General features: G+C 40.4%; 3 protein-coding genes across 5 annotated transcripts in view; 1 reads left to right on the top strand and 2 right to left on the bottom strand.

Annotated features, from left to right (window-relative positions):
* LOC306824719 (uncharacterized protein) overlaps positions 1-16275 on the bottom strand; it is a 111213-nt gene that overhangs the window by 62938 nt on the left and 32000 nt on the right. The gene's annotated exons all lie outside the window — the stretch shown is intronic.
* LOC306824724 (uncharacterized protein) lies at positions 10394-12534 on the top strand. Its single transcript, XM_079345004.1, has 4 exons — positions 10394-10665; positions 11603-11872; positions 12098-12167; positions 12328-12534. Exons 1-4 carry the CDS (start codon positions 10503-10505, stop codon positions 12398-12400), a joined length of 576 nt encoding a protein of 191 aa, XP_079201130.1. The 5' UTR covers positions 10394-10502; the 3' UTR covers positions 12401-12534.
* On the bottom strand, positions 12442-15849 carry LOC306823268 (uncharacterized protein; the record flags this gene model as incomplete). The annotated part of the gene is made up of 8 exons (XM_079342723.1): positions 12442-12941; positions 13023-13094; positions 13237-13320; positions 13704-13967; positions 14076-14317; positions 14459-14543; positions 14951-15196; positions 15713-15849. 7 exons carry the CDS (start codon positions 15847-15849, stop codon positions 13031-13033), a joined length of 1122 nt encoding a protein of 373 aa, XP_079198849.1. The 3' UTR covers positions 12442-12941; positions 13023-13030.

Below are 16275 nucleotides of genomic sequence, written 5' to 3'. Positions count from 1 at the left end.
ACATACAGCGGCCGTTCTTAAAAGAGTTTTGTCACAGAGACAAGACGCGAGTGCAACGCTTTAATCCTCACAAGAGCTTCATCAAAGAGTTCCCGAGCGATCAGCAAATGCTTTTCTATCTGAAAAAACACAAGGTGGACACAGGGGCCTTAAGGAGGCTTCAGTCTTCAAGTCGTCTTTAAAAAAAAACAGATTTGGTTTTGCTTCTGTAAACAAATTAAATGATCAATGAAAGGATTAAAAGGAAGAACAAGGTCTTCATTATGACACAGGCTCCATTTTCTCACTACATTTTGAGTTAGTTTATTTTATCCTTTTCTTTGTAACACAAAAATGGATTTTATTATAAAGACAATTGTTGTATGTATGATGGTTTAGAAAGAAAGCTCCACACCTGAGTGACCTGCCGTCCAGCAAAGGCTCCAGGAGGGACCCACACAGATCTGGGCAGGCAGTAGATTCTCTATTGTCCCAGTGAAGGCAGACGTTTATCTTCATGGGATTATTCTGTAGGACATACGCTGCAATTTCAAACAGCTGTTTTTTACCCTGAACTGGAAGGTGCAACTGATTTCCATCAAGGCCGAATAAGCTGAGGTCAGTCTTCTTTCCTTCACTGAAAAGAACAATTTTCAACAGCTGTTTGGGCAGAGGGTCACAACTGTGAAAGAAAGAATCAGAGATCAGATCCTCACTATAAAGTAACAGAGAGGAAAACACTTTTTTATTCCTACAAACATTTCTACTTGATACGATCAGGGGCTCATTCTGTTATTCAATCTGCTTTATAAGACATGCTGTACACTGAGCATCAATATGACATGTTTAACACATACCACTGGACATTGTTAAGGCATCCATATAGATGTCTCATTCCTTCTTCTGATACACAAACATCTTCAAGGTTCAACTGTATTTTCTCCTTTGACTGAGCGACCACGTAGGCCACAGCACAGCAAAGATAGGAATCCAAACTCTCATCGCTGAGGTCAAGTTGGTAATCCAGTGTTTCCAGAAAGCTGGTGCACGCGTCAGGACACTGAGACTCAAACAAGCATTGGCATAAGAACAGGATGCCCACATCAAGCCCAGTGTCTTCAGTATGAGCCTCGTCATCCATACACTGGTCAGGTAAAAATGTGCTCATCATTTCCTTAAAGAACCAGTTAGATGTGTTTTTTAACTCCTGAGCTGGAATCAGATGCTCCATCAAACTTGGCCTCTTCTTAGTCAACAATCGACACATGAAAGGGAGCAAATGTTTCATGTGCTTCCTCTCCTCTGTGAGGCATTGCTGAAAAACCTCCCTAATCTGATCTGGATTCTTCAAGAGCCACACTGCTGCAAAAAACTCCTGCATTGTGTAATGCAGAAAAGCGTATATTGTTGTGGTCTCAGTTGGAGCCACTTTGATATTCAGTGGTTTCAGGAAGGAAAGGACACAGCTGTCTTCACAGTGCAGGTCGGTCAAGCTCACAGTTTTTTCTTCAGTTGCATGAAAAGCAGCCTCAGCCAAAGTCAGTAGATCCGCCCTCTTCTCCTTGATTAAGGTGTTGAGATTTTTAGGCTTTTTGTTGCTGCTTGTTTGAAGACAAAAACGAACAATGTTGATGTATATTTCAGTCATACTGCCTGGCTGTGGTGAGTCTTCTGGAGTCTCAGATAACAAACAGACAGACACCATCAGTGCGTACATCGGGACATGACAAAGAGTTAACAACTCCAGGTTGCTGCAAACCTTTTGTTCCATGCCAGGAATCACAGAGAAGTATTTTTTAATGGTCTGCTCACTGAAGCCTTTCACTTCCACTCTGTGAAAGTCTCCAGAAAAGAAGTCTTTCTCCTCATCTGGTCTGCAGGTTATGATGACCTTGGCATTCGGAAGGAGGTCCTTCTTTACAATTCTCTTCACCACTGAGGAAGAGAGATCTGTGATTCCATCAAAAACAACGGTCACGTTGTCAGAGTACTTCTTCATGTCCTGAAAGACTTCTTCTTTGTCTTCATCTGGTTCACTGTATGCGCTGAAAAGAAGTTCCTCCAGGCTCGTCCCATCTTTGACGAGTGATGTCTCCCTCATGTCAAAGTAAAACATGTAATCAAGCTCCCCGCTGTCTTTTTGTGCCCAGAGTTTTAACATTTCATGACTGAGTGCTGTCTTTCCAATTCCAGGCTTCCCAACAAGGACGATGTTTTTATATGTTTTCAGCAGATCACTGGGGGAGATTTCTGGTCTGTCCTCAGGGATGTATTTCCTGAGCTTTTTAGGGCGACTCAGTTTGCTCTTTTGCTTCTTAACTTTCTTTATTTTGGATGGAGAAAGTCTTGTTTGTGTGTCTAATACAAGTGGACTGTATGACAGATCGGGCATGTGGACTTCAAACTGATCTTTGTCTCTCCTCCAAAATTCCTTTGAACTTTTTTGTGCTTTTGACTTCAACTTTTCTTTGTATCTGTGGCATGATCTCAGGCCTGAAAAACATTAAACACGGTGAGTGAATAAATGAGTGATGCTTCAAAAGTCACAAATTTGTAGACAAATTTAGGTTCATTATCTTACATCATTTAAAATCAATCACAGTTCTGCTTCAAAATACCTTGGCAGTAGTTTAGATCCATTTCTGTGTCCTCCTTGAAAGGAAAGCAGCTGACTACGAGTTGCAGGTCAAACTCTTTAGTCCCATTCAATGCTTCAGTCGTTCTCTCAGGGAGAGAAGACATCCTCCCAGAGGTCCTCCTAAGCATTGTGTCAATAACCTTCAGGAGTTTTTCGCAGGCTGCTTGACCCTTCTTAATGACTGAGTCCAGTATTGCTCTTGATTTTTGATAGTCATCTCTCTCTGCCTTTATTTTACTGACCTCTTCATCAACGAAAACTCCATGGTCGTTTAAATTCTCCACAATCACTGAGACCCCGAGATTCTTTAATTCTCTCACAAAGTTGGGTTTGTTTTCTCTGATTAGATCTAAAGCGGACTGTCTTGAACTCGCCATTTGTCCTCACTTCTCCTCACAGACCCTCCTTCACGATCTGTAGAACAAAGGAAGAGGTAAAATAAAATATACAATCCTCATGCATATTTATTCTGAAGACAATGTTTATAAAATAGTTTCTTCATCAGTTGCAGGCTTGTTATTGGTCTGTCCAATCATTCAGATCTAATGACTATAAGAAATGACGCCTGCCTATCTCCAACTATTCTTACTCCTCTCTCACCAAAGTGTCCTGTCCCAGCTTAAAGAAGACATCAAATGAACAGGAAGTTAAAATGATTGGCTGGACCACATCACACACAGACTGTTTATCAGACAGAGAGAAACTTACACAAAGGCCTCAAAATGTCAACTGAAGAAAAACTCCATCTGCTGTCTGGAGCCAGTGGAGGATGATTGTCCTGAGCACAAGAGAAACAAAAAAGAATTAATTAGGAACTGTACTAATAATTAATGGTAGTAAAGTGGGTGTTTATTATTTATCTTAATTATTAATTTAAAATATATCAAACGGAAAAATCTGTCTTTTTATTGCGACTTTTCAGTGTTGTATCAGTAAAACATTTTTTAAGAATTCATTAAAGATGATTTCAGGTTAGACTCTTACTGGGCTTGTCATGAGTTTCCCAGGGAGAAAAAAACACTTGGCCCCATGAAGCCAGGCTATATGGCTGATCAATAGCCAGTGCACTACAGGTGGAGGAACGTTCGTGCACTTATAGATCTGATGGGGGATGGACCTTCTGTCTTGATAAAAATTCATTAGGGAGCTAGCCAGAGCCAATGTGGCGGCTGCAGAGCTAACATTAACTCTGCATCATGAGGTGCAATGAAGTGCCTCCACAATCTGACAGTAGACAGTCCCTACTCTCTGTGCTGTATACTTCTAGTACCTACTGTTGCACAGTATGCTGATAGTTGTTCCTACTTTGTCTGATTCATTCAGAGTGGAAGTGGTTTTGCTAACATTTACAAAAACTTGACTTGTATCACAGCATTATATTGTGTCATATCACTTCCGCTTTTGCACAGCACCCTGCACTCTGTATGACTTTTTGACCTTTGCAGCTTTGTTATCTGCGCGAGATAACAAGATCTAGTTTTGGTTCTTCCTGTTTGAGAGGCAGATAATGACAGTTGAGAAAATGTTATACAAGCTGTCATAAACTTTTTATAACTCTTGTCTAACTTTGACTTGAATATGTCCGCTACTCATGTATAACTATTGTGCCTTTCCTTTGTTCGAGGTTCTTCCTTCGTGACTGCTGACCTGTGCGTTGGACAGAGCAGGAAAGAAACCTCAGCTGAGTGCATTTTTACATTACCTTTGATCAACCTGCAATAAACCAGCTTTTGATTTGATCTCATTCAGTCTCGATCCTTCTTTCAGATTAGACGACACAGCTTAACTTCTTTCAATTTTATTTGAAAGGTGCAGCCTCCCTCCCCATATTTATTTTTTCAGCTTAATTCAAGAAGAGCAATGCACATATACATTAAGGTAAACAGAAAACAGTAGCACTATGTACATGAAGAAAAAGACCAATAAAATAATAAAATAACATGCAGGACATAAAGGGGAGTACTAATGAAAGACAGTAATTGTGGGTGTTAAGATACAAGTCATTTCCTGAAAGGACGGATAAAACCTGAAAGTTAGTATGCAAACTGAAATGTTCAGTACACTGAGGTGGACACTTCATACTGAACTCTGTTCAGTCAGAAAGAGCCATGGACTCTGTCACGCTGTTACACACCGTTAGAGTTACATATGAACTAAAAATGTGGAGTTTTTTTTTAAATACAATAGTCATAAACAACTTTGATTTTATGAAAGACCTGAGATATTCAGTATAAATCCATCTGCATTCATGTAATTCTCCAACGTGCCACATCATTAATATTCTTTTTTCTGAGCGACAATCAATAAAGAGGTGATTATTTTCATCTCTTTATTTTATTGTAGCCCCCTTCTTACTTCTTTTGACTTACCCACACCTGTCCTCTGTGTCCACATCTTCTAGTCTACGGTCCACAGAAATCCTAGAGTTTCTTATTTTCAGCGAGGTTTGAATCTGAGGGAGTAGAGAGCCTTCACAAATCCAACCGTAGGTCCGAACAACGAGCTTCTGAGAGTTACTTTCACTCTCACTGCAGACGTCACTTCCTGTTTGCACAATAAAGCAAAAAACCAAAGACAAGATAAAAAAATTCACAGAAGAATGAAGAATATAAATGTAAATCACATTGAAATCCTTATTTTCTATTTATAGTCTGAACACTTTACAGCAGTATCTGCATCCTTTTGTTTCTCTCTTGACTAACTTTTTCATTTGCAAAAACATTCATGAGTGACTAGATAGATAGATAGATAGATAGATAGATAGATAGATAGATAGATAGATAGATAGATAGATAGATAGATAGATAGACTGACTATTCTTTTATGTGATTGCAAGTTTAGTTAGAAATTAAAAATACATTTGAATTACAAAAAGTTCACTCATACAAATGTTTACTTTGCTTCTACATAATAACGGACAATCTGTTGGGTTTTTTTTAGCATAACTGCCATGAATCTATTTTTAAGTATTTAATATGAAAAAGACTTCAATGTAAAATGCTTAACAGCACTGATAAAATGAACAAACTACAGCATTTCCCCAAACAGAAAATACAAAACATACCTGTCAGACGAACACAACATGTGATTGGTGATGATGGTACAGCACAGCTCCATCCCTGTACATTAAAACAAGATTACAATCAACACACCGAAACCAACGCAGACGAGATTTAAATTAGCCGTTGGAATTTAAACGGAAGTGCACGAGACCATACAGTTAGCTACTACATAAATTAGCACACTTAGCAGGTAAACTTCACTAAACAAAACAATTTTAACCACAAATGACAATACAACAACAGTCACAAAACGTGACAAGACTACTTATGTGTCACTTAAAATACATTTTGATATGGATAAAATTACTTGTATGTCTTAGTATTTACAACATGTCACGGAGCTGTTTATAGTACGTACCGTAACTGAAAACATCAACCAGCCAAGGAGACCAACTGACAAACCCAGAACTTTATAATCACCACCACCACACGAGGGCGCTGTTTTTAAATAAATAAACGAGGGGAGCCTTGCATAGATGGAAATAAAAAATACAATTGTCAATTAAATCTATAACTAGAACAGAAGGAAAAAAGCAATACATTTTTTACGAACTTTAATAATCTAAAATAACGCCGTGATAGATAGATAGATAGATAGATAGATAGATAGATAGATAGATAGATAGATAGATAGATAGATAGATAGATAGATAGATAGATAGATAGATAGATAGATAGATAGATAGATAGATAGATGGATAGATAGATAGATAGATGCTTTATGTATTTTTCAAGGTTTGCATTTTACATGTATTTTATGATTAGATTTTCATGTGCACATTCTGTCTGTGCTCTACAAACAAAAATACATCAGTCACACAACTGTTCACTTTGTTTTGAGTGTGATGAAATTACATTCAATTAAACATTTTTATGGAAACAAAGTGTATAATTCTTTTCTGAACAGTCTTTAGTAGTAGTAGTCTGAATAATCTTTAAACATAAATCATTGAAATGATCCCGAAACAGCCAAAGTAATAAAAAGTGTAAATAAAAATCCTAAAGCAGGATACGTATGGCACAAATGTTTTGTTTCTGAATTCGAAATACTTAAAATAGAAGAGAAAACAATCATCACTGTGAAAGCTGATATTTTCCCCAAACAGTCCGCCATTGTTGTTGTAGTCCACCTACTTGCACGGCGAGCAGAAATCCAGTGTGTCCTGTGTAAATGTGTGTGACTGTCTACAATGAGGGAGAAGCTGGACTCCTGCTGGCTGTGTTGTTGTCAGAGCTGTGTTTACATGGACGGGACGGCCAGCTGGAGGAGGCGTTCTGAAGCTCAGGGCCGACGTCTACCAGATCAAAAAGTGGCACACCCTTCATGTGCTTAAAAAAATGTATGCATCAATTTCACACACTAATTTATGTTGATTAACTAATATTTACACGTTTAAATATCTGAAAGGCGCTCCATGTTTTATGTCTGTAGTGTAATAAATGAAAAGATGTGAACGCATTTAGAAATCAATCAAATAAAAGTAAAAACGTCTCTGCGACGTCCTGTCGTCTTGTTTCTTATTTCTTTTCTGTTTTATGGTCAAATACAGTCAGTATAGTTGCTCTTTTGTTAATGTTAACAAAGAGTAAGGTCCTTTACCTGCTTTTTGTAAAGAGTCTCCAGATAACACCTGTTATGAATTGATGCTATACAAATAAAGACTGATTGATTGATACACAAACAGTCAGGCACGCACACACACAGTGCTGTTCTCCCGGTCTGCACTTCCTCCCCCCGTTGCACCTCAGCAACATTCATATTGAAGTTGGACGTGAATATCATGCCTTGAAGGGCAGTATGAATGGGTAATGTCTCCCGCTTAGATGTGAATGTAGATTTTTTTAGGAATATTTTTCGGGGCTGTGGGTCATTTTCTAGAAGTTCATGTGTGAAAAGAGCTTCAGGCTGATGGGTGAAGGATACATCCAGCATGCTGATTGTTGTCGTGGATTTTTCTGTTTGAATGAAAGCAAAGTCTTTTGTCTCTGGTTATTTTATTGCATAGAATAACTTTTTGCAGAAAGGGGTATCATACAAAGTCACATCAAGCGAGTGCTTCGCAGAATCCGTTTGTGCTGAAGCTTTATACTCTTAAACTAGAGTTGTACATTTGCATAAAATGTTTCATAGCATCTCTGTGATTGGTCTTCTATAATATTCTGAGATACCATCCCTGTCTAGTTTGCCCTGCAACAATGACTTCATAAGTTGTTATCTGAATCGAAACTGGAGTTGTTTCAAGAAAAAGGAGTCAAGGTTGTTGAAAACAGGGAGTCAAAGTTTGCACATCTGATGTATTTCAACATGAAGCACCTGTGAAACGGTTACATTTTGTGCAGACAGTATGAAATTGTATTTTTCCACTACATTGTCAGTCTGCAGGTCTCCAGGCTGAAGGCTGTGGAAGAAAAACACAGACTGTTAGCGCACAAGCTAAGACTCTTAGTCCAAACTGAAATGGACTCCTATAATCACACAACAAAGATTTAGTAGTGTTTAAAAAAAAAAATATATATATATATTATGTAAGATACCCAGGTTTAACATGCATTTAAATATTTAAGAGATCATCAAGCACACCAGGCAAACCAGTGCTTTTCATTCAGCCCCCATCATTACGGGCATGTATCACGTAGAAGGACTTTGGGCTATGCCGGGTATTTCAGGGTTAACTCTGGGCTTTTACTCCTACGAGGGTCGTTCACTTCTTACCTGTTTATATGGCCACGGTAACTTATGCTGCACATCTAACCTGCTCCGGAGCTGGTTATGATGGAGATAGGAGATCAAACTGTGAAAATCTCCGCCCACTGACCAATCAGATGTCTTGATTGAGGAGCGCTTAAATATATTATATAAATATGGGTAAAAATGCTGTTTCATTTATGTTTTAAAAATGTTTACAAATTGGTATCTGAGTATAAGTTAAACACAAGTAAAGTATAAAATGCTTTTGATATACTTTTTGTTTTATTGTGAAGAGCTAAACAGGAAGTGTTGTGTATACAACCGCTGCCAGTCATTAGTTGTATTAGCTTTACGCGAATGGGAAACCGGAAGTGAGACGCGCTAGCTTGACCGCGAGAGACGCAGGTACAAGTCGACATGTGCGCAGCCGTTTAAGTAAATAAATGAGGTTTTTACCCACCTATGCCAAAAAACCTCAAGCTAAACTAGTTTTTGGACATTTTCACCTCAGTAAGGTGTTTGTTATACTTTGAAACAGTTTTGCACGCGGACGCTAGCTCAGCAGATGCCTTGCCCAAGAGCTGGTTCAGCTAACCCAGCTCGCTATGAGGACGACTTTTCATCATTCCGGCCCGGAAGTGAAGATTGGTCGTAAGTAAAGTGCTGTTAGAAGAATTTCTTTAGATTATATCTTTTTTTTTGGACATCGCTCACTAGAAGCTAGGACGGGATGAGCAGACGGTGGTGATGCTGCGAGGACACGTGGTTCCTCCTCTTCACGTGAACTTGGACCACACACACATTGAACTATTCAAACAGGCCTGTAACGATAAGTTTGTTTGGTTAAATAAGCGGGCTGGTGTGATTGGTGAGTAGGCCCCTCACACAGAACTTATTAAGATATAAAATAAACCTTTATTCATCTGACAAACTGAGACATGTACAATGTTACAGCAGCGAAACAGGATAGCAGGAGAAAATAACAAATTAAATAAAATAAAAATTTAAAAGTGTAGAAAATGTTTTTATCAAAAACAATAATTGAAAGAGCCAGTAAAACATGCATCAAAAACATTTAAAAAAGCCAGAAAGTAATGAACACTATCATGCACGTGTGTATAAGATGGAACATTTTATTGCACAATTTGTCCCATTTGTTTGGCAACAAGAGAATGAATTAATCCCAGGTAGGTCACATACAGCCTGATGCATTGTTGGACATTTAACACCTTCATCTGTACAGTAGTAAGAGACGCTGTGAACTACGATTATGAAGTTTTATAAACATGTCCGGAGGAAAAGAGTCGAGTCTAGACGTGAATATAACCCGAGCTGAACCGAGCACAAACGGGTAGAGAGGTCAGCTACACGCCTTATTGTGAATAACTTATCCTGTGCCGATAAACACACAAGCTAATCAGAGCTATTTGTTTTTTAACCAGGTTTTAAACATGTTAAATTATGCTGTTGTAAAAAAAAAAAAGAAGTCTTTTTCGACTGTGTATGTGACTTCCTGTACGCCTGCAGCCAGCCTCAAGTGGACACTTGTCGAACTGCAGGATTTTGAATTATTGCATTGGCTTCGTATTTCAACACATCAGAGTTTGCCACTTGTCTGCACCGACTGAAAATCTGATCTGAATCAGCGTTACAGGCCAGGTATGTGTGAAGAGAATTTGACACCAGTTAACTTTTCTCTCTATGTATAAACATGAAACATTAAATCAATCTGAAAAACAATCTGACATGCACCCTGTAAGTCTACAGCCAGCTCTGAAATATACTGTAGATGGATGGATAGATAGATAGATAGATAGATAGATAGATAGATAGATAGATAGATAGATAGATAGATAGAGACAGCAGAGGGGTAATGCAAAATAAACTTTGTATGTAGTTATACATGAAAACACACAAGGATGATCTTTGAATTGAAGGCATTACATCATTATCTGACATGTTGCCCAATCAGCTTGTTTCATGTGGTCACTCCTGCTGCTTCCAGAGAAAACCCATCTGACGCTTGAAGTCCGGCTTCAGAGTCCGAGCTGAGAGGAAGAGGAGGACGCGGTGACTTCACCTCTCTGACCACAAACACTTCTGGAAGGCGATTAAAGAGCGACTCTGGGTCAGGATGGACAGAATGAAAGCTGACTGTTGGGTTTGGTCACCAAGGTCTCCTCTGAGTCTCCTTCATCCACATTCAGGGAGCCGTGTTCCAGTCCTGATGAGCCAGCGAGAGGTAGACGAGGACGAGGAGGAAGTATTGGAGCATCCTGTTCTCTGCTGCTCTTCAGGTAGATTTGAGATATTAGAAGATGTGATGAAACAATGTGTTTTGATATGACAAAAACAACATAGGCATAGGCAGGGGTGTGTCCTGACTTTTGACAGTGTTAGATAACATGTGACATCGTGCACGATTGGTGCCCACCCTGCATTCGTTAAATATTTACAGTTTTGGTCTGTTAATTTCAGTTTCCCCTCGCAGACAGTCTGACATGTGGTGCTTTTGAATTTAAGGTGGACAAACCCAATTGTGATGTTTTGAATTGATGAGCGATAGGCCCGATACACAACAACATGCACGTCAGTAAACAGCATGTTGTTGGAGGAATGAAGCTTTTCTCCGGTGTTGACACAAGTCAAGGCACAACATTTAAATTTCTATCGTTTGTATTTTTAATGCAGCACTTTTTTTCACTTTGTAACACAAGCTAGTGAGCTTTGTTGAGTGTGTTAGGAGAAAGGTAATCAGACGTCTTCCTGTGAGACCATGACAGTGTCGACTATACAAGTTCCAGAAAGGAAGTGGAAAACTGGACATCAGGGTGAAAACGACGCCTTCACTGCGCTGCTCTGCACTGCCTCCATCGAAGACAACGCTGAATTTCCCGTCCCGTTACGCGTGCACGTCCATGTGTGTGTTCACGTGTGTGTGCCAGAATATGCAGATGACTTGTGACTAGATTCCCAGTCCAAACCCAGCAGGGCTCATCAGCAGGCACAGGAAACAGACGGATGAAACATATGAGTCAGCCACGTCGTGCAGCTGACCAGTGTATGGATGACGAGGCTCAAACTGAAGACAATGAAAACATGTTGTCTATTAGATTTTAAAAACAGCAGTGTCTTAGTTTCAGGATGTCTTACCCATAGTCTAAAATCTATGATTAAGCCTCAAAGAGCTGCTCTTGTTTTGCTTGTGATTGACTGCATACTGTATATCTGCAGGTTGTGATGACATCATCAGTCATCACGTCCACTCAGGGACCCCCAGCAGCTCTGGTCACGTGTCCTCACAAAGTCCTGGTGCTCCTTCCTCACAGCAGCCAGAAACTGTGATTCATCCTGATCGAGGAGATGCAGCTCAGCGCTTCATGGATGGTCGGTGCTGGGAGGGTCCGGGGATGGAGACCCAGGGATGTGTATGTGTTCATGGGCAAAGAGAACCAGAGGGCTTTGGGTCCTGCTGGTCTGGATCTCCCTGTGTTTACTATGGAGGTGAGGGCTCGACTGTTTCCAGATTTGCCTCTGATTCTGATGCATTTTATTTCTACTGAAAATAAAAACATGTTTTCTAGTGTTCTGTTCATGTTGATGTGTAAAACTGCATAAATTCAATAAAAATAATTTTGAAGAAATTAAAAAAAAATGCAGAATCTTGTCTTTGACTGCTGCTCTTTCTTCACCTCTTAATAACCTGTTGGATGTTTTCGCTCCATGCAGTGAGGAGGAACCTGGTGGTCGGAGTTGAGGTGGTGGAGGAGGTCGCAGTTGAAGACACTTTGGAAGTCATGTAAGTGTATAAACATTACTTAATGCCTTTTCTAGCATTCATGAAATTATCTAATTTCTACGTAGTCTGCATTTTTTTTGACATTTTGTTTTTTGCTGTAATGAAAGCCGTCAAACATTTGTGTCCTGGTTTAAATACATATGATCTTTTATCTTCTTAGAACTGAGGACGTGTATGCAGATGATTTGATGGATCCTGAGCTGCTGCAAGATGACCTGCTGTACCCCACATGAGGACCTCCTGTCTGTGCTCTACAAACAAAAATACATCAAACAACTGTTCAATTAATTTTTATTTGAGTGTGAAGAAATTACATGCAATGACGTGCTTTATTTATGGAAACAGAGTGTATAAAAGGATAACATGCTCGAGTGTCCAAAAACATTATTAACCTCGTTGTTAAAACAGAAACAAAAAAATTAACAGGAACAAAATTAATGGTGCAACATAAAATGTCAATTTAAAGAAGAACACTTTGATTTTCCAGAAGACACAAAACAGAACATTCAACCATTAACAAGTCCTCTGTGGACTTCTTGTAGCCATGAGGGGTGACTCCTATTCACTTTATAATGTGACAGAGCCTCCGATCATGGATAGCTGGTCCATGGCAGCCCTGCTGGGGTCTTTTCTTCCTGTCAGCTGTATTTCCACGCCGTCATATAGTCTTTCCCTCGTCGTCAGCTCTACTTTCACAGCAGTCATTGGATTCCTCCAAGTTACCAGTTTCAGCTCATAGGACTTGTTGTTAATATCCCTGGTAATCAGCACTTCCTGGATTTGAATGGGACGAGGGGAGTGAGGGAAGGCTCTTCAGCGTAACCATGTCTTCCCTGAGCAGCACACCACACTCACCTGGTTCATCAGATTTCAAACTTCTTGGTTTTCTTAAAGGGTGCTTGGTTTACAATGTTGTTCCTGAAGAGTCTAGAAAACAGAAAGAGAGCAAACATCACTCATTCAGCCTGAACCCTGAGTTTCAGTGTAAATCAAAATAAGCTATGATGATGAAGAGTATGATGAGAAATGTCTTCATAAAGGAAAGGTGCTCATATTAATGCATGCTCACCGCACGGTTTCGATGGAGGGGTTGTTGGAGATCAGTTCAAGGAGTGTGGATGTTGAAGCATCAGTGATCTTATTGTGACTCAGGCTGTGAAATACACAAAGAAAAAAAGCGACACAGTGATTTATTGATAACGCGTCGTGTCAGCCAGCTGCTGGTGTGAACAGATCCCGTCCAAACACAAAACAGCCGCCAGACACGGATCAAGAGAAATAAAAATGTGTTTGTTCAGAGGATAACAATTGATCTGCTCTGACCAACTCTGGTAAAGACACATCTGACCTCCAGAGTCAATACAACAACAAAACAACTTTGGAAAACAAAATGAGGAGATGCAACAGGAAATCAATATTTATCTCTTTTGTATCAGCAAAGGTTGTCTGGTCACACAGTTGACATCACTGAAACCTTACACCAACTGGACCTGTTGAGTTCATGTTCTTCATGTATTTTTACACTCGTGAACTCACTCGAGGACGTGCACTTTGTGCAGATGTTCCTTGATTGTGAGCAGCAGCTGGTCGGTTAGCTGGCAGTGACTGAGGTCCAGCTCTGTCAGCCCTTCAGAGAAGTCCAGCATCCAGGCCAAAGCTTGACAGGCTTTCTGATCCAGTACAGTGTGACTGAGATCCAGCTCTCCACCCAGGGCTTTACACAAGGACCCTGCACGTCTCACTGAGTCCCCCCTCAAAGGAAGCAGCAACACCAGCTGGAGCAGGACAACTTTATTGGCTCTAAACGGGAGAATCAGAGTGAAGGGCAGGTTGTTAGTGTACTGACAGGAACAACAGAAACTCAAACTGTGGTCTTGGTCATTTTGTGGTCCCCACCCAACACCAAACCTGAGGCGGACTCTATCCAGGACAGGAAACAGCAGGTCCAGTCCACTATCCTCCACCTCACAGTCCTGCAGATGGAGCTCTGTGTCCTGGCTGCTGTATCTCAGGATGATGGAGACGACCCTGCAGTCATCGACCGTCAGTCTGAGAGTCTCACTCTGATCTTTCTCTGACAGCTCCACACAGGAGGAACAGGACAGATCTAACCTGTGCTGCAGAGTCCTGAGCAGACTGACTGCTGCCCTCTGCTGGTCATCAGAGAGAGCACAGCAGTGGACGAACTTCAGCAGCAGATTCCTGTCAACACTGTTAGGAACACTGATTAAAAGAAGTCATTGTTAAACAAATATAACCATTTCTGTGAGGAACAAGCGCTGACGTCCGACCTGAGTTGAGAAACTTTGTCCAGTGTGCACAGGATGGATTGGATTTCCCCCGTTGGTATGGAGGTCCACAGGAGGTTCAGTTTCACTCCATCACTGTGTTTGAGGGTGAAGAGCAGAGCAGCACAGTCCTCTGAGTCCATCTCTTGGCAGGTCAGGTTGATCACGTGATCAAATGACCTCACAAAGCTGGGTACAACTGAACTGGCCCGAGTTGTATAGATCTCTCTGAGGGAAGTCAACGTAAAGCTGGGACAAGTCCTGAAAGCAAAAAAAAAAAAAAGTCTTTACTAAGAAAGGCACAAAAGCTAAAAGAAATGTAGACTCATCAAGAATGACCTTTGATTTACCCTGCATCTAATATTCCCCAACACAGGTCAGAGTTTACTTACACGTCCACATATTATTCATCAAGTTTGTTTTCAACACTTTCAAAGGGTGAGTGGCGTACATCCTTACAGGTCCAATTTTGTGAATCGTCCAAAATACACAAACCTTACAAATGTGATCCTGTCCAGAAAGGGAAGCAGACGTGTGATGCTCTCTTGCAGGAAGCTGTTTTTCCTCAGGTTCACAGTTATGATCTGAGAGGACTGCTGCAGAAGATGATGAAGAAGCTCCCAGTTTAGACAGAAGGGGGTCAGGTCTCCATTAACCTTTCTCAAGAAGCCCGAGGTCAAGTCCTTGTCCTGAGTTTGATAGAGGAGATCTAGTAGCTGCAGGGAAGTCTGTTCCTGCAGCCTGTTGAAGAAAATTGTCAATATATCTTGAGAAGAGTGAATGATTATTCTGTGTTTTATTACACATTCAGTGATTATAAGGGTCAGGAAATATGTTTACTTGATTGTAAGAGGGCCATCATGACAGAGCAGTGAAATGAGACAGTGAGCAGGGATCCAGGCCTCACTTAGATCCAACTGTCTGACTGTCCAGTATCGCAGCAGAGATGCCAGACTACTCACAACCCTCAACAATACTTTCTCTGAAGGTCGGTCTGATTGAGAGTCAAGAGAAAGCTGCTCAGTAACAGTCAGACGGGGAACTCTCCGTCTTCTTACCCATCCAGACAGACGCAAGGCCGTGCTGTTGGAGAGCCTAAGATTTGAAACATTCAGAGGGAAATAAAAAGTAACAATCAATCTGGACATTCAAACTGGACAGGATGACGTTTTCAAAAAAAGAGGAATCAAAGATGCAAACCTCAGTCTGCGTAGTCTTTCTGTGTGTCTAAATAGCAGTGATGCTCCTCTGACAGACATCATTCTGGGAGTGAGGATGAGATCCACACGAGGACCACAGAGTCCAAGAACTCGTCCCACAGACTTGCAGGTTTTGCTGTGCAGCTTTCCTGTTAACTGAAGGGTGAACCCGAGGAGCCGCAGCAGAGTAACCATCTGCTCAGCCTCATCTCTGGATCTGACAGAAACCGATCTGCACACAAGCTGGAAAAACTCTGGCTGACTGCAGCTAAAACAGAATAATGTGCATGAAGTGTGAAAACAGCAAAGCTCAGTACAGGACAAACATTATTATGAACAACTTCAGGAGCAAAATCTTTAATAAAAATAAGATATTTTCAAAAATCATATACAGCATGATTCAATCTGTGCATTTAAAAAATCAAACTGTATAAAACACAGCTGCTCGCTTAGAGCCAGGAACACGGCTCCTCTTTATTTAAACAGCTAAAACAGAATAATGTGCATGAAGTGTGAAAACAGAAAAGCTAAGTACAGGACAAACATTATGAACAACTTCAGGAGCAAAATCTTTAATAATATATTTTTAAAAAAACATTTTATGATTCAATAAACTGTGCA

This window comes from Symphodus melops, assembly GCF_947650265.1.
Source record: "Symphodus melops genome assembly, chromosome: 5".
NCBI classification, from domain to species: domain Eukaryota; kingdom Metazoa; phylum Chordata; class Actinopteri; order Labriformes; family Labridae; genus Symphodus; species Symphodus melops.
Note: the sequence above shows the minus strand (reverse complement) of the source record. Positions and strands in the feature narration are given on the sequence as shown.

What these genes read in the sequence shown, in the direction of transcription:
- LOC306824724 (XM_079345004.1), top strand. Translation starts at nt 10,503, where the DNA reads ATGGACAGAATGAAAGCTGACTGTTGGGTTTGGTCACCAAGGTCTCCT. An exon ending in TGTTCTCTGCTGCTCTTCAG is followed by an intron (nt 10,666 to 11,602) that starts GTAGATTTGAGA and finishes GTATATCTGCAG; the next exon opens with GTTGTGATGACATCATCAGT. An exon ending in GAAGACACTTTGGAAGTCAT is followed by an intron (nt 12,168 to 12,327) that starts GTAAGTGTATAA and finishes TTATCTTCTTAG; the next exon opens with AACTGAGGACGTGTATGCAG.